This window comes from Epinephelus fuscoguttatus, linkage group LG15, assembly GCF_011397635.1.
Source record: "Epinephelus fuscoguttatus linkage group LG15, E.fuscoguttatus.final_Chr_v1".
Classification (NCBI taxonomy): domain Eukaryota; kingdom Metazoa; phylum Chordata; class Actinopteri; order Perciformes; family Serranidae; genus Epinephelus; species Epinephelus fuscoguttatus.
In genome coordinates, this window is record NC_064766.1 from 16,763,697 (window position 1) to 16,786,822 (window position 23,126).

General features: G+C 39.3%; 1 protein-coding gene across 4 annotated transcripts in view; it reads right to left on the minus strand.

The window, feature by feature from the left end:
• The window catches only part of LOC125901681 (RNA-binding Raly-like protein), a 67,526-nt gene that overhangs the window by 38,119 nt on the left and 6,281 nt on the right, over positions 1-23,126 (minus strand). For 2 of the 4 annotated variants that reach the window (XM_049597499.1, XM_049597503.1), the window contains one exon: positions 4,006-4,280. In XM_049597499.1, the coding sequence (XP_049453456.1) occupies positions 4,006-4,261 (256 nt within the window). In that variant the 5' untranslated portion in view covers positions 4,262-4,280. Of the gene's footprint in view, positions 1-4,005; positions 4,284-23,126 lie in introns of all 4 variants that reach the window. The other 2 variants (XM_049597501.1, XM_049597502.1) reach the window with 1 other exon arrangement.

Below are 23,126 nucleotides of genomic sequence, written 5' to 3' on the forward strand. Positions count from 1 at the left end.
GCCTTCATTTCTCTTCCAAATAAATTTGGATTGTACTGCAGCTTGTTTGAAATCTGTCAGATTTTCTGGCTGCTTGTTCTTCCAGGCCCAAATGTTGCCAGGTTAACGGGTACATTGCCAAAACTACTAAAATAACACTGGAGCTGGCTCAGGCCAGTCAGCTGAGTTAGCTCAGTTTAGTATGAGTCATAAAGTTCAACAATGATACAATAATAGTTCTCGAGTTACACAATTATGAGCTACAGCAAATCGCTGTAAACAAAACTTTTTTTTTACCAGTGCTATGTGTGATTTTACAGCTCAAAAATGCATGAAACTGTGCAAACATAGGGTGGAATTACAGATGTGACCCCACAGCGCTCTTATTCATATTTAATAAGAGAGCAGAGCTCAGGGAGGACTTTTATTTTCCGTGGAGGAGGCTGTGAACCAATCAATAAGTAATATAAGGAAGATTTACAGGGATTCACTTAATGCCCACGAGGACCAGGTTCTGAATGTTTCCTCCTTGTTGCTGTCTGTCTGACTGTCTGACTGACTGTCTATCTGTCTTATCTTTATGTTCGAGCTCGCCTTGCTGCAGCTCCTAAAAATGGATTCTGTATCTTAGTATCTTCACACCGGCTGTATTTCTCCATTTCAGGATTATTATTATGGTTTTACTGATCAAATTTAAGCTTATGTCAAAATATATCACACAGCTTTTGTCCATAAACAAACCAGATGGCAGTTCGAGGTCCTCAGGCGTTATTGATTAAAAAATAAGAGGTTTCAAAATGACTTAATCTGAATCATATTTCCAATTTTAAACCTGGTTTTATAAGGACTTGCTTTTATGAAATTACCTTTTGTTATTGACCCTGTCTTTAATGACTCTTACCTTGTTTTTATGTCTACTTTTTTATAGTTTTTATTGCTTTTGCAGCTTTTGGTTTAAACGAAACATGTAGCCTATGTTTTATTTTCCTACCTGTGTCTCTCGCTCATAAAAATGCATTAAACATACTAACACATGGACTTTGGGAGTGAAGGGGTAACAACTTTGTATTTGAAGAGAAGTATTTTTCAACCTGGACCCCATTTTCACTTATTTTCACCTATTTTTGAAATTGGTCCAGAGAGAAAGAGAAAGAGAAAGAGCACTGCAGCCAGCAGCTGCAATACATGCTGTGATGGAACCACTTGGGGCAGCGGTGTAAATATAGACAGTGCAGGCGGTGCGGTGGCATTGGAGCCCATGGGACGAGGGGAGGGGGGGGGGGGGGTCGTAGAGAGAGCAGCCCCTCCAACAGAGTGTGCTTTTTTTTGTGAAAGAGTCAGAAGTAATCTATTCTACAATAAAATCATATGTTTACTTTTCATTTAGAACTGAAGAAGCTTCTTGGATGAGAGGCAAAGCGTCTTCAAGAAACACAAGCAAGTCCAGTTGCCTACGATATAGTACTTACGATTACCATGACCTGGATGACTGAGAATCTTCACCGACAAGTTTACTTGACATAAACTATAAAACCACAAATAAACTATAAAATAAATATTTAATTGAATTAGTACTTTCTTATCTTATTTGATATTTTTGTCATATACAGATTTGCACTGATGATTGCTGAGTAATATGTATGTTGATGTAGTCCAACGCAAAGTTGTAGCTAGTTTAGATGCAAAATCTTGCACAAGGGCTCATCATAATAATGTGCACTGCGGCCCATCCTAACTACCATACACCACTGACTTAGGGCAATACTGCAAGGGTCATGTTAGTCCATTTAAGTGCTTGATTTTTTTTGACACTGACAGGGTCTGACAAAGAAATAAGACAAGTTTCTTTACCTTAACTTGATCCAGTGTGTTTGCTATTGTGTGTTAGCAAGTTACCCTTAAAGAGAGGTCTCATTCTGAAATCTTGCGGATTTAGTTGTTGCAGGAACACAATAATCAACGGATAAAATCAATCAAGAAATAATCAATCAATTACCAAATAATCAAGCAGAAGGGAAGAAAAACATGTTTTATTTATTTGTCACACACTTGTAAAAACCATTTGAGCCTGTCAGTGGCAAAGCAAGCAGTCCAAGTAGACGTACAGGACAGTGTGCTGTTGCCCCAAGTGGTTGAATTGCAGCTTGTTTTATGGCTGCTGTCTGCAGTGGTCTCTCTCAGTACTGGACCAGTTTCAAAAATTGTTGCCTCCATTAGTCACTTAGACACAAAAACATGAGAAAATAGCATCCAGGTTGAAATAAAATGTTCCTTTATGGGGCATTTATAAATAAATGACACTGTAAGAAACTCACTGAATACCTATTTAAGAATGAAGGTACACTGGTTTTTTTGGCATGGTGTCTCTTGGATGCCTGCTGCTTACGGTCTGGCACCTGTACACTACTTTTTTATGAAGTCCTGATCTCACCTGATTAGACATAAAGAAATTATAGTGTAAGGCAGAGTCTCTAATATATTGCACATATTTCAACTGGGTCATAAGTAATGATGGAGAGGGATTAATAATAATAATAAGACGAAGAATAAATTTTATTTGTATTGCACTTTACATTTTTACAGAGCAGAAAAAAATAAAACAGTTAGAATTAATACAATTTAAGAATTATTAAAAATGATTAGAGACAATAAATAGTTAAAAGGAGAACCTATAAAAGACGTTTAGCAGAATGCTTTTGTAAAAAGGTTTTTAGGTCTCTCTGTATGAGTCCTGCATATTCATTCCTTCATTCATTTTCTGCAGCTGCTTATCCTTTTTGGGGTCGCGGGGGGCTGGAGCCTATCCCAGCTGACACTGGGCGAGAAGTGGGGTACACCCTGGACAGGTCGCCAGACTATCACGGAGCTGACACACAGAGACAGCTGTTACCAACCGGTAACGCTCACATTCACACCTATGGCCAATTTAGAGTCACCAATTTACCTAACCTGCATGTCTTTGGACCGTGGGAGGAAGGTGGAGTACCCGCAGAAAACCCCCGCTTGACACAGGGGAGAACATGCAAACCCCGCACAAAAGGGCTCCACCCTCAAACCCTCCACCCAGGGTTTGAACCAGGAACCCTCTTGCTGTGAGGCGACAATGCTAACCACTGCAACACCATGCTGCCATAAATCCTGTGTAGCATATCTTTAAATTAAAGTACTTTTTAATAGTAATGTAGTACACCTAGCACATAGCTGCACACAGCACTGTCATGTAAGTAAAGGAAGAATTTAGCTGTTTTAATGCTTTTGCCATAAAATGTTTCATGTTAATGTTACATGTTGAAAATATAGTCATTAAATTCCATTGAAATAAAGGTTTTCTTTACTTTTCAACTTTTCAACAAAACTTTTAACAGACAGCTGGACGTCTCTGCTCGGAGCTGTTATCAGCTGCTCAAACGATAAACTTGAACTTTGGAGTAAAGGAAAATGGAAAGCAGAATCCACAGGCCACTGCTACATTAAATAGATATGACTCTTATTCATCTTAACTTAATCCTCATGTTCTGCTCGCCGGCTGAACGGCATGCTGAAGGACCAACCATGGGCTGCAAACGCCCAAGTGGCATTTACCTACACAGGGGAGTGTGGTGTCACCCTGCAGATCTCTTGCTAGCATCTTACTCTTTTATATCATTATCAATAAATGTGTTCAGTTTAACCGTGTCTCTGCAGCAATGGCAGTGTCATATCAGCCAGCAGTTTAGTAATGTGCATGTTTTAAAAATGATGCTGGGGATCAGTAATGTACTTTTGGGATCCATCTGACATTCAGAACTGATACTGAAGAACAGCCTGTCCTGTCATATTATTACTTTTAAGTGATAGTACACTACCACCAGGATAAAGCACTAAAAGTGTGGCAGAGAGGTCTCTTATTACAGTCAAAGTCCAGGGTGTGAAATGAGGCACCCTGTAACACAGTGAGTATGGTGCAGTTTCCAGGTTGGTACCTCTTACATATAAAGTCTGAACACTGTTATCAGAATTCAATGGTGCACATTTGAACAACATTACCTAGTGATTGTCCAGCGATGACCCTGGCATTCTCCCCAGCCACTGCTGCCCTGGCATTCCTCTCACTGGCATACTGAACGAAGGCGTAGCCCTTGTGCACCGAGCAGCCCACAATCTTGCCGTACTTGGCAAAGATGGCCTCGATGTCGGCCTTGGTTACCACGGCCGTGTTTAGGTTGCCAATGAAGACGCGGGAGTTGAGGGAGCGCGGGTCATTCTTGTTGGTCACGTTGCTGGTCTGGGTCTTCCCAGTCATCCTAGTCCTGCAGCACTGCCTGCTGGGAGACACAGTTGCACACTGCTCAGAAAGCCAGGAAGGTTAGACTGTGGAGGTTACACACAGAAAGCCAAACAGTGAGCACCAGTGGGATGTAAACACCGGTCAGAGCTGAAAGCATGTGTTGTAGATAATTGCAGGGTTTTGTATTGGTTGAGACAACTCCATCTTTGTTTTTATGAATCCATTTACACCAAACTGGATAGTTAAAATATGCTCTAAAAACATTTTGGGATTATTTTTTACCCTACAGCTTCAATCAGCAAAGTCTTGATTCATGGGATCATATTTTGTTTTTTGTTTGTCAGTGAAAACTAAAAGCCAGAAAGCTACAATTTCAGTGAATCATTTAGGGTCTGCAACTGACATGTTTTAAATTTTGAATTAATCTGTCACAGCTTTTTTTTCCTTCTTTTAATCATTCAGTCAATAAAAAGTCAGAAAATAGCGAAAAGTGTCCATCACAGTTTCCCATGGTCCAATCCAATGTCTTCTAATTAGAGCTACAGCTGATGATTATTTTCTTTATTACTGAATCTGTTGATTCTTCTCTTGATTAATCATTCAGTCTATGAAATATTCAAAGGTGACATCTTTAAATGTCTTGTTTTGTCTGATCAAAAGTACAAAACCTAAAGACCTTCAGTTAACAATATTATAAAACATGCAGCAGCATTGGAAACCCTGCCTTTTTTCTTTAGAGGACTCAAAATAATAAATCAGTAATAAATTGTTTTCATTCATGTGCAGTAAGGCCGTTGGCAGCGTAACAAGTCAATAGTGTAGGCAGAGGAATGTGATTAGTGCTGTGTGGATATAGTAACAGCTTCAGCAAATATAACCAAAGTTTTTCATAAAAGTTACCAACTGTAGCTTTGACTGAAAAAATATAGCAGCTCTTCTTCAAATGACTGGATTTGTCCAAATAATAAGCTAAAACCAAAACAAATTCAATTTACTAATGTAGAGGACCAAGAAAAACAGATAATATTTATATCTGGGATGAAAGAACCAGTCAATTTTGTCACATCAAGTCAGATTTATTTAAAGCGCTCATTTAAAAACTTAAAAACAACAAATGCTGACCAAAGTGCTTTACAAAGAAGTTAATCAAAACAGAGGAACAATTAAATAAAAACATAATATAAATACATAAGAGAATATAGGTAAATTAATAAAAGCATAAAATACCTTCATACAATCATAGCACAAAAATAGCATTCAACAAACAACTAAAAATAACAAATAAAAAACACAATGTGGGCAAGCATGTAGTCAAAATGGTAATTAAAAGGCTAAAGAAAAGAGACAGGTCTTCAGACGGGTTTATGATTTGACTGCTGGGCCGAAGATTAAAATCTGTTTTTTTGTAATGCAGTTTAATGCAACCTAAAACTGCAACTGCAACACTACATGAATCACAAGGTTTCAGCAGGAGGTACAGCTGGGTGTTGTGAGCATAAAAATGGTAAGAGATAATATATTTTCTGAAAACAGTCCCCAAGGGAAGCATATAGAGGAAAATAAGACAGGGCCTAATATGGAGCCTTGTGGTACTCCACAGGAGATGCGTGCAAAGGAAGAGAACACATTACTGATTGAAACAGAGGCAGACTGGTTTTGGAGGTAGGAGGCAAACCACTGTAGGGTAGATTATTATTAATTATTGTTTATTATTATTTGAATTGTATTTGTACCTTTTTTCTCCACTAAGTGATTACTGGACAAGTGGTTTCAGTTCTAGAAGTGGCTACCCACTTATCTTAACTTTTCTCCACATCTTCTCATGTCTACTTTAACATGGAGACTGTGACAGGAAGCCTTATGCAGGAGATGAAAGAGAACTCTGACACTGCAGCTGTGAATCAGACCTGTGAATTTGAAAAATCTCACTATATTTGAGAACTGTGTTCCCACGTTTGAAAATAGCATAAGAAGTCACAAGAGTCTTCACTCACTGTTTCACCTCTTTTTTTCTTCTTTCTTTTTGAGTTTCCTTCAAGTGCCATACTTCAACATATTGGTCAGTCATCTTCCAGGTACTCCAAGTATTAACCAGTGGTGGACAGCAACTAACTAGTTCAATTTTGAGGTACTTTACGTGAGAATTTCCATCTTATGCTTTATACTTATACAACATTTTAGGAAAATATTGTACTTTTTATTCCACTATACTACACATTTTACAGCTGAAGTTCCTGGTTGCATCTCAGATTAAGATTTTACATCCAAAAACTATGGTGGGCTTATAAGATACAACACAATATTAAAGATTAAACCAGTGGTTTCCAACCTGTTTGCTTCATGACCCCATACAAAAAAGCCATGTTTTATTGCAGTACTCTGTCATGTTTATGACGTATAAGAAATTCTTAAGTGCAAAGGGGTAAAATTATCCAAAAAAGCAAAGATATGAGAAAAGTTCATTATCTCACGACCCCATTAGAAACAAAAAACTAGCTCCATCTCAACCAGTTACAATAGTAAAATGTTGTTTATTACTATTAACAATTCAATAATGTCTGATATAATAAAATATCAGTCAGTACTTTTACTTTTGATACTTTAAGCACATTTTGCTGCTAATAGTTAAGAGTTTTGAATCCATGCCTTTTTCTTATAAAGGAGTACCATTATGTTGTTGTATTGTTACTTTTACTAAAATGATCCAAATAGTACCACCACTGGTATAAACAACATGGATTGTGCACATGTCAGTGACAGCTTCATTATTGTCAAATAGAAACCAGGTCAACAGGGAGAAAAAAATATAATTTAGCTGGACACAAATAAATAACAATCTCCCCACAGGCTGCACTGTTTGTTCCCATAATGCTACAGTCCTCTGGGGGGGATCAGAAAGTGTCGCCATGGCAATACATTTGGCACATCCACTCAGAGACGAAGGAGGTACCTCTCAGGTTGTTGCTTCTTGGAGTTCCCTGTTGGTGATGATTTTTGAGTGTGTATCTTTTCACAATGAGGCTTTTAGACCCAGATTTCTCAGACTGTACACACATTATTTTCACAGCACTAGCTCTTACGAGGCTGGAAGAGCAGAAAATGTTTCAGCGGTTTGTTTTGTCACCTCACAGAGAAAAGACTGGTAGAGCAGGATATAATCAATAAGTTAATCACATTAAAGGGGACATGTTATGCTCATTTTCTGGGTCATACTTGTATTTTGGGTTTCTACTAGAACATGTTTAAATGATTTAATGTTCAAAAAACACTTTATTTTCCTCATACTATCTGTGCTGGAACACCTGTATTCACCCTCTGTCTGAGATGCTCTGTTTTAGTGTCAAGTGTCAAGTTCTGCCTGTTACATGCATTGTCTGTTTTCAAAATACACTTCAGTTTTCACAGGAAATGGTGTGTTTGCATACAGTCTCTTTCAATTTTTTTTCCCCTTCAGCAACAAATGCACTTGGTTACATTTTGCCACATTGTTGGGTATAGGAAAAAAGAACAGGGTTTGGCTTTACAGTCTTACGGGAATCAAGCACCAGCCTCCCTGGTGAAAGTCAGTGGTTGTTGGACCCATCCATCACCACTCCTGGCCACCTTACTTGAACTTTCGTCACCTTAACTCTTGTTCTTGTCCCGCCACATTCCCCCCTGACGCTACCGGGCACTGCTCAACTATAATGGCAACCAGCCATGAATCATGTCGACATGAAAGGAGGGCTTTTTTCATCAGTGTCTGATGCCAGAAGTCACTGATCAAGAGCTGACTTTGGAGTGAGACTGGTTTGTCTATACACAACCACACATGTTCCAACAGGAATATGATCTTACGCTTGCAGTAGTCTGCCTGGAGCAGATGACCATTTCAGCAAACCATCACGAGTTGGCATCAGCTTGCCTTGAAAATAATTTTTAAAAAACTATTGGAAGGTATTGTTGAGAGTGTTCAGAACACCCTGAAACCTGAAGTTTTTGCTCAGGTATTACTTTTACATTTCATTATTTGAAACTTTGGCCACGTTTAATATAAAACATCTGAACAAAAGAACACTTTGACCATCTATTTCAAAACAGGTGTGTAGGAGAGGGATGAGTCGGACACGATTTGCAAACAAACTCGCGCACACTAACTAGCAGAAGAAATGAATCTATCACATCATTTCTGTTACTAGATTTTAATCAGGCAAAGCAAGGTGGTTACGAACATCTGACATTGTAACATAATACTGTATTTATGTCAGAAAATAATTAAACACATAACAGATCCCCTTTAATTAATATGCTTTTGTTGTTCATCTATTCTGATGATGAACCCATCGAGCAATTTTGTAAAGCTTCTTTCTTTCGTTTCAGGTTTCAAATTATGAGTTTTTCCTGCTTTTTTTGTTTTATTTTGGGGTTACAAGACAAAACAAACATCAACTTGGACTTATTTTTTGACATTTTATTGACTCTATTCATGGTTGACATTGTCTTTCAATGCCCTCAAAGTTTTTTCCTTAAGGCCTTGACACACCAAGCCAACAGTCGGCCATCAGTCAAACTTGGGTCATTGGTGAGCATCTGCCGCCCTCACTGGTGCGGAGAGTCCTGCACCGTTGGCCCTCGTCGACACTTGTTGGCCTTTTTTCCTGCCAATTCTGTATGTTGAATTGTCGTGTTGGCACAGCCCGTTGGCAAACAAAATTACTCTGATTGGCAGTTCAGCTCTGCACAAACAGAAGTGAGGAATGTAAACAAAGAGCTAAAGTCAAGAGGGAGCGAGGTCAACACAAACCTGTTATATGAGGTAAGAACTTTCCTGATGGTTCAGGAAATTGTTCACTGGCACACTGTAAATATGCTCTGTTCTTTCAGCATTGGATTGTGCTGTTAACTGCTAACTGGCTAACTAGCATCAAGACATTCCTCCAGTTTTCCTTTTTGAATGATATCACAGACTACTGTTGTCTACTGGTATGGAGAGGTATGTCTTCTCACACAGGTGCAGAACATACTTGGTAATGACCGTTAGTGTTCATTTTCATGTGCAACCTTTTGGCCAAGATGTGGCAACTTGGGGCAACACAGCAGGGGGCTCTCATTGCTGCTAGTTCTCTGACGTTGGTTTGGTGTGTCTGGGCCTTTAGAATCATTAGCCTCTAGATCACAGCTGCAGCTAACAATTATCATCATTATCAGGTAACCTGCTGTTTTTTCTTCCTCAATTAATTGTTTTGTCTATGAAATGTCAGAAAAATGCTGATTATCATTCCCTCAGAGCCCAAAGTAATATCCTAAAATGTCATAGCACTCATTTCAGTGTCTTACAAATGTTACTCAGAGAATCGGATAAAGTTTTGTCTGACCAACAGTTCGACACCCAAAAACTATTCAGCAGCAAATCATTACATTTGAAAAGCTGGAATCAGATAATGTTTATAGTTTGTTTGATGGGAAAAAAATGACTGGAAAGATCAATCACTCATCAAAATAGTTGCCGGTTTATTTTCTGTTTACTGACAGCTTGTTTAATTGATGAATCATATCATGTCTATTTTAGTTTCCTCCTATAACCCAAAGACATGCAGCTCAGGGGAAAAGCAGACTCTACTTGTGAATGTATTTTAATCTGTGAATGTTTTATGGCTCCGGCAACAAACTTGTCAGGGGCCTGAATACAAATGAGTGAGTAACAGTATAGGGGAAAGATGGAAAGATATAATGATATATACGGATATTTTCTGAAAATATATCTCACACTTCCTCACACACAAATACACTGACATATATACACCATAATACTTGCTGCAGTTGGGCACACGTCCTGTCACAATTTTCCCCATCCTACCTGTTCACTTCTTTTTCTAACCCACACATAATCCACCCTAAATCTTCTCTGCTGTTCTCAAAAAAATCTCCTTTTGCACCTCACAGAATGGAGGATAATTTAACACTGCTGTGAGTCTCATAATGTGGTGATGCTGTCACTGAGTTTTCTAGAGTTGATTAACTTAATTATCAACAGAGCAGGGGACTAAAAAAGCCCACCAGTCAATCCAATCCAATCAAATCCCATTCAGTCCGTCGCCACCTTTGAATAAACCTCACAGCTCCAGCGCCTACCCCAACCCACTGAGTGACTGATGGATGTGAAGTGCATTGAATGGCCTCTTTAAACGCAAATGTACAGAGGTGAGGCCATTAGTCGCTTGATTTAGCAAGCAAGAGCATATTTTTAAGCAGATTCAATATCAGAAAAATGTCATTTCCCTAATTTAAGCCCATGGTGAGCTGGGATATAGTGCCATATGAAAGCGCTGGATTTTTGCTCATTAAACACATGAAATGTTTGAATGAACAGTGTTTGGTTAAAAAAGACTGCAGCAGTAAGTCAGGAAGAAGTGAGCCAAAGAAAAATGTTATATGTGTATTCATACTAAGCTGGAAGAGCTGAAAGCGCAGAAATGTGGTCGATATGTACAGTAGAGTCACCAGTTTCTTACTTCTGTGTCTGGGTGTGAGAAAAGCAATAAGACCTAAAATGGCCTCTCAGCATGTTACAAACCAGAAACTGCATTAAGAATTACTCCTCACACCCCCTCACATATGTTTCTAGACCATTAACCAACATCAAGTAAAAAAACAAACATTTTAGGTGTTGTTTATTAGGAGTTTAACACTCAAAAGGGCAGCATGGTTGTCTTTGATCAAATGTGACTGATGGCGACCAAACAACCCACCGACTGTCATCAGATTCTGATTCAAATGTTGTTTAACTCAGGCTGTTCAACGCAACCCTCATCGATTCTTATGAAAATAATTCACCAAAATCCATACATATCCTGTGTAATGATGAACCGGTTAGTTGTGCATGACCTACGCGCTTTGAAAAGCTGGGATCATGTGACCAATGTGCTGATAGGAGAAAAGGAGGAAGTGTTTGGAGCTGCGTGAACTTTAAATCATTTTAAACTGCGTCCTCACCATGTTTCTTTTGCTAAACCTAACCTCTGTAACTTTACGTTAATTACATAAGTTTAACATCATTTGTAGGGCCAATGCATTCTCACTTCGACCTCTTAACATATTGACGTTTGGTCATGGACTTTCCTTGACCAGCTATGACATGCAAGGTACCCTGGGTGCGTTGGTTGTTGAGGTTCTGGGACACCGTGTCAAGTTCTGCCTGTTACATGCATTGTTTTCTATCAAGAAACACTTTGGTTTTCACAGGAAATTTCACATTTACATACAGTCTCTTTCAAAATAAACACACCACGTCAGTACAACACCACAAACTGACGTTTTTTTCATTCAACAACTAACGCATGTGTTTGAGTTTAGGCAACAGGAACATATGGTTAAGTTTAGGAATAAAGAACAGGGTTTGGCTTTAGAATCTTATGGGACATGAACACCACTCTCTCAGGTGAAAGTCCTTGTTTGTTGGATCCATCCACCACACCTCCCACCCACCACTTTCATCCTTGTCCCACCATGTTTCCCCCTGACACCTTTTTTCGTTGGTTTCTGATGCCACAACTCACTGCCCAAGCGCTGGATTTCGACAATTTCAGAGTTAAACCGGGCACGTTAGGCACTTATTCTTAGAATATCATACAAACTGTTTAATGAAGACACGTTGCTCAACTCAAATCAAATCACCATTTTTTAAATACTCTCACCTGAATCAAGCCAGTGAGAAGAGCATGAGAAGAAGAAAGAAATAACAAAACTCTCATGTAAAATCCAAAAAAAGTTGGATAAGATAAGTTAGATGAGAAGATTAGTATCTCTCTGTAAGTTAAGTATCAAACTACTGTACACAGCCAGTTAGCTTAGTTTAGCATAAAGGCTGGAGGCAGAGAAAAACAGCTAGCATGGTTCAGCTCACCAGAGATAGCTACATTTAATTTTCACGAAAGCGTAAACACAACAACTGGTAGTGTTTCAAGGGGGTTAAATGTATGTGTAACTATTCTTTGCGTGGATCCACTTCATGTTTTTTTTTTTTTTTTCAGATTAAAAAAACAAGTTTAAAACATGCGAATTGGTGCTATTGTGCAATATTTTACCAAGTGCTGTGCAAAAATATTTATAGGCTACATTTCTATATCTTTACAGTAAATACACTACTGTTACTTCCCTCAGTGACAGCTCACCGGCTCTGAACTGTAGTTGGGAACACACTGGCTCATTAACATTAAATTACCTTAGCTTGTTATTAGCTGGTAACTAGCTCCTAGCGGTGCAGACCACTCTGCAGGGGGATGAATGGTGAGGCATTCAGGTGTTGTTCACAATGGCTTTATTGCTGTAGTCACCACAAAACAATAAATGGCCCTCTCAATGGGTTTAACAGTAGCCTTGAGCTTATGTAGACACTTAGTTCTATTGACTATCATCACTTCACTTCACCATGACACCCCAAGAGAGCTGCTTCCCTCCATACACAACGAAGCAGACGTCACACCCTCACAGGTTACTCACAAGGCAACCGTACATAAAGGGGGAAAAGGGTGAGCTGGTAACACCACACACCATGTGTGTATTTCAGTCATCCTGTGCAACTATCAATCATGGACATACAGTATCTGTACAAGTGAAAGGTGTATATAGATTTTATATTATTTTATTTTTATTTTATCTATATTGTATCAATGAAATATTCTTATCCTTTTCAGCACTCCTTTTTTCTCTTGCTTCTGACTCTTGCTGTGATGTGTGAATTTCCACGATGTGGGATTAATTAAGTCTTATCTGATCTTATCTCATCTCAAAAAATTCAGGCTTCACACCATTCTGCATACTCTGTTTCTAACATTTTTTTCTACTTTCAAGACAAGCTGACGGCTACACGTAACAGCATGCTAACGTCAAGGTTGCACATGTTAATTTCTTCTGGTTTTCAAATCATATTCCTGCTGAAATGTGTCTGCTTTTGTTTAGAAGTTTTTATTGGCGATTTCATTGAGGAAAGTGCAGCTATTCTTTGTTACAGTCATTCCTCTGCTGCAATGACAGTACATAGACGCCAAGACGCGGAAGACCTGGAAATGTTGACCAATCAGAACACAAAGAGACAGGCGCTAAGATGGAGTGTCTCAGACAGAGGGTGAATACAGGGGTTCCAGTATGAGGAAAATAAAGTGTTTTTTGGACATTAATGCATGTAAATTGGTTCTAGTAAAAACCAAACTTCTTCCACACCTCACAGACTTTTTCAAGTTTGCGAGGTGTGGGAGTGAATCATGGACTCAAACTTTTCTGATTTAAGCCACCTTCTCCAGAGCCTGAGGACACAAAGCAGCTATGGACCTGAAATAAACAGCAAACTGCTTTTGAGTGTCTGTTTTGAATTTCAAGGATGATGCAAACTTGCTTATGGACACAAGACATTAGCCTGACTAATGGTTTGTAGTTTGTAGTGGAATCTGTAAACTTGTCAAACTTCTGTTATTACTGTTACTTTCACTGAACCCGTGCTCAAAATAACTGCAGGCTGCAGCTGGTAGGAAATTACAGCTACAGGCAATCCATGTCCTGTTAAGCCAGCTTTCAGTCTCCCTTTCCCCACATGCACCACCTTACATTAACACCCAGGAGAGGCTCCAGAACTATTTTGTCAATTGCCCTCAATTACATGTTTTTAATGAAAATGGTCTCAAGAAAGAGTTTTATTTTATTCCTCTAGCTCACTCAAAATGGCAAAAAAAGAGACTTCAAAGACGATTCTTTTACAATATTCATGAGTCTCTAAGATCCTCAAAGCCTTTTAAGAAGAACATGTGGCATAACTGCTGGCAAACGCTGGTGGAAACATCCCAGGCCAGAAAACACACTCACACTGAATTCAAATCAGCCTGATAGGCAAGGCAGGAAGAGAGAGAAGGGGTTTGGATTCATTGTGGCACGCTTAATGCTCCAGAAATTAATGCTAAATAACATCTTCATGCGTCAGTGAAGCTGTGAGCGCATCCCGGCTCGTCACTGCCGTGTTTTTCCGTGCAAAGACGTTTTGTGTGTCTGTTAAAAGTCTTTCTTATAACAGCCAAAGTGAGTGCTTGACAGTGATGTTTTTTCTTCGGGGCTTCTACAGCATCCTCCCGTGTTGCAGAGGTTCCAAGTGTAAGTGTTTCATGGATCCTCTTTGGTCCTTTCACACCGACTGTCAGGGGCTTCAGAGTCTGAATTCTCCAGAGATAAAGAAGCGAGGAACTGGTGAAAGTAATCATTTTAGCACTTCCTCTCTCCCTGATCTCTCCTCTGACTGGCGCTCCCGTCAGAGGAGAGAAAGATGAAAACTCCTCATCCAATATGACAAATACATATGGCATGTGAAGGATGCATTCAGGCCACACTCACTCTCCGCTGCTTGAATGTTGCACTGCAGCATTTTATCTTTAGCGAGTTGACAGCGTAGCATCTAACCTCAACTGTCGTCAACACGGGGAAAAAAGGCATATTTTAATACGTCACCTTCTGCGTTATCAGGCTCTGGAGACAGACGTCTCTCGAACTAAGTCTCAACTTTTAGTGCTTCCCTGGAAAAAAAAAATGTCTGCATAAGAGAATGAAATATGGGTCTATAATAAGCCAGTTATTTTTTTTCTTTTTACCTCATTCTTTTGAATGACAGCCAAACGCATTACAAGGGAATAAATGTGGACTGAAATCTAATTACATTTTTATACAGTCTAAATTTACGAACTACGCTGCAGTGCAGGTACGGGTTATTTTCCCTCTTTCTGCTGTTATGTGAGAACATATGCAGCATAAAATGTGGGGATTTATCAGAATGCTGCTGTGAATAACATAAAAGCTGAAAATAGTGCTAAAATCACTCAATGACAGAGCCACAGGGAGATTTTACAGCCAGAATAATGATTGCAGCTGACCTGACTGCCACATTTTTCCAATTGTCAGTTGTAGACAAAGAAAGAACCATCATTATTACAAATGTAGAAGTTACACAAAGGCGAAATAATATGCTTAATCACAAAATACTGAATTAAAATTGCATGAGGACTGGAGGGTCAAATTGCATTATGGCTAAATGGTATTTAATCACAGAACATAATAAATTAAACTCACACTAACAGTGAAAATCAGCCATTAAAAAGAGCCCTGTGAAGATCTTTGAGAGCTAAAGGTCCAGTGTGAAGCATTTAGGGACATATTTTAGCAGCAATGGTATATATTCATAGCTATAATTTCATTAGTTTATAATCACTTAAAACTAAGAATCATTGTGGTTTTTTCCACATTGGAATGAGCCATTTTTATCTGCATACAGAGTGGGTCCTCTTCCACTGTTGTTCTACATTAGCCCAGAACAGACAAATCACCGGCTCTAGACAGGGCCAGTTAAGTTTTCAACCTTTTAAACATGTCCATATAGTGTTTTTATATGCTACAACATATCATGAGCAAAATACGCTGAAACATGGCTGAGCATTTCTCTGGGATTCAAACCTATTTTCCATCTTTGCAGAGCATCACAGATGTCACTAGCACAGACTGCATAAGATTAACGGACGTAGCCACAGTGACGTCATATATTTGCCTGTGGAGTCTGTTCTGAAGCCTTGGCTGAATCCAAATGTCCACCCTCTGAGGCCTCACGGACTTCAGCTGTACGTAGTGCGACGTATTCATTGTCATCAAGTTAAGTCTGCAAGGGCAGAGACTGCACGTGGCTGATAGACAGCCCTCAAGACTGTTTTACTAGTCGTTGTGGAAATGGTCAACTAATATATATTTCAGACAAGTTAATGAATAGTGCTTACTCATCTGTCCCTGCTTTGTGTGAGTGAACAAAAATGCATTAATACATCTCCATGTAATGGGCTACACATGCTCAATTTTTTTGTAAATAAGGACAGGACTATAACTCAATAAATTTGGGTAATACTTACATTAACTGTGCCTTCTCGGCACAGCCTGATAGGCCACAATACTAAAATGCATTTTCATTCCCTCTGCAGCCTATACTCATACATGTCTCTGTATCATTCTGTTACTGAATATTATTTCTGGCCTACACAATTCAAGAACCATTTTAATAGCCCTAACTATCAATGACTATTTTGCACATTTCAAGGTTTTTTTTTTTTTCCAGCAATTTAAAAAACCCCACAATGTCACGTTTGGATGGCAATGAATGTCTGCTGAAGTCTGCGACCCAAGGGGACTCTCTGGAAGTCTGCAGAAAGTCTACTTGACACCCCTTGTGGACTGGAATTGTGAATTTGGACAGCCCTCAACACCCAGGAACGTGCCCGCAAAGCCCACGAGTCTTCAAGTGAATTTGGATTCAGCCCTTGAGTTTGACATTTTGGCCACCGCCATGTTGGATTTTTGGAGCCAGAAGTGACCATACTTGGAAGAGAGGATGGATCAGACTCATTAAGAAATTAAGAAACAGAAATTATCTATAGAGACCAAAATCAGTTTTTGTACCAGGATGTGAACATGTTTATTTCTGCTGTGAAGTTGGGCATCTAACATGGGGGTCACTGGGGATTGACTAATTTCTGGAGCCAGCCTCAAGTGGCTGTTGACAGTTGAGCATTGGTTTTGTGTTTTAGCCCCGTAAGTTTCCACTTGATAGCTATGTATTGTTTGTTTTGTTTTTTTTTTTTGCAAGTATCACTTTCACTCAACATAGTCAAGCAGAAGGCTCATGTTATCTGTTACTGTATACAAGCACAGGTTTGTGTGTTTGATGAGCAGAGCTGAAGGTGAACAGGTACTCTTGAGATACACACGAGCAGCTGAGGGACGAGACTGATTTACATATTCATAGGTTAGAGAATCCAAAATGAGGCAAAGCTATAGGGTTATATCTAAGGCATTTTAAGGCATAATGGGATTTTTTTTCCATGGAAAAAACTTAATAAGATGTAATTTTGATGAACAGAGATACGTTTTTAGGGTTTTAATCAATGCCTGCAGAGGAAATTAAACATGAGGTGACTGCATTATAATTTGCATTCTTGCAGAGAGATGAGAAGATTGATACCACTCTTGAGCCGGGAGCAGGTTAACGTATAGCTAACCCTACTTGAAACAGTGGGAAACAGCTCACCTCCATGTAGCTCTGTCCAATTGTAAAATATCCACCTACAATCACCTCTAATGCTAAGCTAAGCTAAGCTAAGCTAAGCAAAGCATCTTCTGGCTGTAGCTTAATATTAACACGAGACTCCTTTTTTATCTTACAAATGAATAAACGTGGACTATTATATTTTTATACAGTCTACAGCTGTGTCTGAAATCCCTCTCTACTCACCATATAGCCATACTGTAGTCCTGTCCAAATGTAGAGCGGGAATTATTATACCTTATATAGAGTGCCAATCATAAAACATTACCTTACAAGCTAACTCTAAGCTAAGCCAAACTAAGCTAAGCTAAGCTAAGATAAGCTAAGATAAGCGTCTACTGGCTTAGCTCCTTTTTTAACACGGGTCACAGTAAACCTTTTTTAAAAAAATAATTTTTTTCTCATTCTTTTGAAAGAAAGCACATTAAAAATGAATACATGTGCACTAAATATATTTTTATACAGTCTAAAGCCGTTTCCATAATCCCTCACTACTCAGCATAGTTAGCAAAACGTGTTAGCATTTTACCACTCAGGGTTCCCTTGTCTCTAAGTCAGTGGGTTTTTGGTTAGATGCCTGAAATAAGGTCTGTGGTTTACACAAGTGCTACAACATAAATGTCAGTAAATACCCCACTCATGAACTTTGAAGTTTCTGTGTCTTAAAAAAGGGGTTGCTAACAAGTGGCTAAATGAGAGTTCAGAATGTTATCAAGTCGAGCCACACCTAGCCATACCGTCTTGGTGGTGACATTAGGTAATGCGATCGTAGTGTAGTTAGTTTATGCCCTATGCATTTAGGTCTAATAATAATGTAAGTGGTGTTTATTTATGAAGATTATCTTGCTGAAAAAAGGTATGTTTATCTCAGTTTATTTTCTGCAATTATTCAAATTACAGTGGAAAAATTCAATAAGCTTTTTGACGAGGGAACCAGGGCGATGCCATTTTCCATGTGAGCCTACAGAAAAACATCATCCCTGGGGCACTAGTGGACTCAGAGTATTCAACAACGCATGATGACAAGTAGCATCCAACCATTGGTCACTAACCAATCACTATAGCCCATCACAGTGTACATGACCTAAATGTATTTCCCTGATGTGACTTCAGCTACATGATCTGGCGTTGATTCAGGACAAATTTGGTTATGTGAGAAGAAGCAATGTTCTTGGAGCTGGTTGTCTGACTGGCAGGAAATGACACTTGGAAAGTACCTACAGTACTTACAATGCTTGTTTGTCACGCACTATAAATTGTCATGATCTACCAAGTCTTTGGCTTTCTCGTGAGTAAACCCTCAACCCTGCAACTATCTGAGCTTCTCTTATTTTAAGTCTTGTTTCTGCTACAACATGCACTGAAGGAACTGACGGACCGTTGGGTCAGATGCAGACACGGGGATGAGAAAAGAGGAAGAAGCGGGTTTACAACCTGTTGTACATGTTTAACTTTTGTGCTGTACAGAAGAGGGCTAATAACACTAGCTGACGTTAGCGAGCTGGATTGCTATTAGCCATGATTTGTGCCGTAGTATCATAATGCATAATATTTCTCATCATATTCACAAGTTATTACATGACTAACAGTGAAACAAACTTCAGCACATCAAATGTTAAACTGAAAAGATTTGTAGGACAGGTTGTAATCACGCTGCTCTCTCTCTCCTTTTGTGTGTCTGACAGTACAACATTAATAATGTGTTTAATGTGAGCAGAGCACCATCACAACACATGGCCACAAAGTACTTCTGTTGCGTTATTTATTAATTTGGTGAAATATGCTTATTATAATATTGTGTATTTATCACAAATATGCATGTCAGCATTTGTTCTGGATGGTGCACCAGCTGACGTTGATATGACATGTTTTAATTGTGCAGCAATGGTGTAATTAACAGTGCAGAGAAAATGACCAGAGTAGTGTCTCAAAGTGTTTTTTTCATGTTACAGATGAGCTCACTATAAAGTCCTCCACAGAGAACTCCCTGGACAGTGAGTAGGCAATAGTGAATGAGTGAATGATTTCGGACACAGCCTGTATTTATGAACTATGCTGCAGTGCAGGTATGGGTTATTCTCCCTCTTTCTGCTGCCATGTGCCAACATGAAAAGACTTCTCAAAATGCTGCTGTGCACAGTATAAAAGCTGAGAATAGAGCTAAATATCTCAATGACAGGGCCATACATGCACAATATGCTTAATTGCAAAATATTAAATTAAAGTTTGGAGTGAAAATGAAGGTGTACGGGGTCAAACAGCATTATAGCTAAATGAAATTTAATCCCAGAACATAATGAGTTTAACAAATTAGCTATTTAAAAAAGCATTGTGCAGATTTTTGAGAGTTAACATAAGGTGGCTGTGTAATAACAAGCTGTGCGGGCACCAGTGTCCTTTTTAATAACACTTTCTCGCCCTTGTTCATTTTTCCCCCTGCTCCCTCGCAGCCATAAATTACTCAGCTAATGCCCCAACAGCAGCAGCTATTGCTGAATCATTCAAAGACCTCAATTAGCAATTAAGGGCTTAATGAATAGAGGTCCTTGCAGGGCCATTCTGCTCCCAGCCCAGAGGAGCCCAGTGGAGTCTAATCTCTCCTGCAGGACTTGTACAGTAAATACTGGCTAACAGTGCAGAGCAGATAGAGAATAGCCTGTTATTGCCCACACATAATGAGCAACTTGCCTTGCAGTTTTGAGCCCTGTTTACTGTAAGTACCTGGAATTTCTTTGCTGTGGATCTTAACACGGACGGATGACTGTCAGGCACTATACGTATTTTTTTTTTGCCAACACACCATTACCTCCTGCATAATACCTGTCTTGAGTTTGAATTGAAGAAGGAGAGGGGAAAATGGCAACAAAAGGAGGGAGATAGAGAAGCAGAGAGGGAAATAAAAGGGGGTGAGATGGAAGGAAGGAATGAGAGAGCTTCAAAAAAAGGAAAAAACAGGGAGGGTAGAAAAAGACATTTGCAATGCCAATCATCTTCAAGGAGCTTAGGCCTCGGACCAGAATATCAAAGATGGGAAATGCAGGCATACATCACGCGGTAGGTAGGTAGCTTATAAATTATTACTGTGACTCTGTGCTTTCATATTACTATTCTATCAGCCTTTTATCATTTATATATTTTTCATAGCTTTAATGAAGTGTAAGGCTTCGCTTTACATGTGAAACCCCCACAGGTATACGCTTGTACAGAACTCCTGTAAAGAAACTACACTCCAATTTCCATCAGCTTTATCTCTGCTCTTCCCACCCCCCTCCCATGTGAATTTATGGAGGCTCACTGAAGCATAGCGACTGAAGGTAGATGCACCTAAAATGAGTTGTACCATAATCTGATTTGAGCAACCTATAGCCTCGACCGGCGATGACAGCAGGGAGATAAAAGCACAATGTGACCTATACAGTGAGATGGGATGAAGGCTTGTCTCTGGAAGACATTTTATCTTGCATCTTACAATAATAGCAGAGCTGATTATCTCTGTAATCGGGGCATTTGTGCGTGCTTTTATTATATATCACAAACCTGATCTTTGAGGTCAGGGTGTATCTTTTGGACAAAACTATTTGCACTGTCAGCTTTTGTGAACAACAGAGGTGATAAACAGTGAAACTTGCTGGGTGACTTTGAAGGAAAACAGCTCCTTAGATGTTGCTTCATTGATTCCACAGGGTCATACTGTTTTAAAGAATACTTCACCCACAAGATGGTTTGGATATTGATTACTAACCCCTGTGTTATATTGAATTTGAAACTGTGTATTATTCAATGTGATTTGGCTGTTTGGCCACATGCAACTGGTGTCAGTCTGGTGCCAGCGGTTGCATCTAGATAGGATAACTGCAGTATTTTTTTTACCTGTCTCCATTGTTTGATGTCAGAGCAACCATAAATAGCTAGTGAAATGGCAGATCAAACAAGCATGATGGTGCTAACTTTATTTGTGAGCGTGTTTCACGGTACTGCTCAATGAAGAGAGCTTGAATATCAGCATACTTTGCCTGAACAGATTCCCAATCCACATTTTCTTGTATTTTATCCACTTTGTATTCGTTTGTTCCCTTGAGGAGCAATTCTACTTCGCTATCTGTCCACACGAAAGACTCTCCCCTGCTTCGATTCGCCATTGTTGGTTAAAAAGAAAGACAGAAAGGTAAGGTTGTTTCGCGCTATTTTTATGGCTCGGGTTGTTTTTATTTTCCACACTTCCCTATTCCGGTATTGACTCTGACTTCTGATTGGTTAAAATGGTCTTTCCGTTAGAAGTTACATCGCCACCTACTGCTTTGGCATGTGTATTACATCACTTGGTAGCGGGTTTTGTGGTTTCATGTGGATATCATATTTTTTTTTATCACACCACTCGTGTGGACAAATTTTTTTGGGAAACCGGAGCCTGAAAAACTTCGGTTTCAGAAGTATGGTCAGAAGTTCTTTACCTATTCTTTACCAGACTTACCTAAGTCTCATTTATCCAGTCATATGCTCAGTACTTCCCAAACACATGCATCTTTTTAGTAAAACCTCTTTAAAACACTTTGCATACCAGCAGTGAGCCTGGGCAAGAATGTACGTTTCACTCTGCTCAATCACATGCACCAGCAGGGTTCAAACCCACATTCTTGCCCAGGCACACTACTCATACACTAAGTGTTTTATACAGTAAGGTTTAGTAAGTAAGTAAGAATTAGTAAATGGATGTTTTGCTGGTGTTAAAAGTGCCCACCTTATGCTCCAATTCACCAACAGTTTTCTCAGTTTTCAGATTCGTTCTTTACTGTGGCGGTATACCAGAAAAATGTTTTCCTCACCAACAAGTCAGTCTCAACCCCAACTCATCAAATAGTGATGCTTGGTCAGTGGCCCTCGGCGTCAGATACCGACGCACCAATGCACCCTTTAGGGGCAGTAACTGTAGCACTGAGCATTTTTCAAAGTATAACGACTGAGATCGTCTGCATAGGGTGGGAGTGAGGGGACATGGATGAGTCAAACACACTCCAGATTTTCAGCTGTTCCTTCTCCACGTAAAACCAAGTCAACTGAGTTATTTTGACAACGGAGTGTGCTAGTGTGTGTAGCATACTATGCTAGTGACAGTCAGAGATTCGAATCAGCAGTTGGAGACTCCTCAGTCAACTGATACTGCTTCAAGTTGAGCAGTCATTTTTTTCTTTTGCCAGTCAGTGTGTAGTGGACTTCTGGGGACATTTTGGTCCTCAGATTTTACAGAGTGAGTGCCCATCAGTGTTACGCTGCTTTTTGGTACAGGCAGGTGCGGACACGTTACAGAGGAAGAGAGGGTTTGCCTTGTAAGGCTCAGAAATAAAGTTATCTTCTTTCTTTTGCTTAGATGTGACGATTTTATAGCTTCCAGAAACTTAATACAACAGTCTCTAGCTTTGTTTGATATCTAGTGTCTGCAAAGGTTGTCGTTGCACATTACCAATCCATCACTAGCATAGTTAGCTTGTGCACTGTTTTACGTGAATGTGACTGTCACTGCACCCTTTACAAACTTTAAAATTATACATGAAAAAACGGAAAGAATAGGCAGATATTTGTATTGAACAACCAAATCTGATTCAACGGACATACTGACATTATGTGACGTTACATGACATTAGTACTTATTTTAAGCCAAACCATTTTTTTTTTTACATAACCGCATGCTTTTGTTGCCTGAACTTGAGGACAGAACCCTACACCTACAGTCTACATTTATTTTGGAAAAAAAAAGTATACATTTCACGAGCAGAAACTGTATATTTC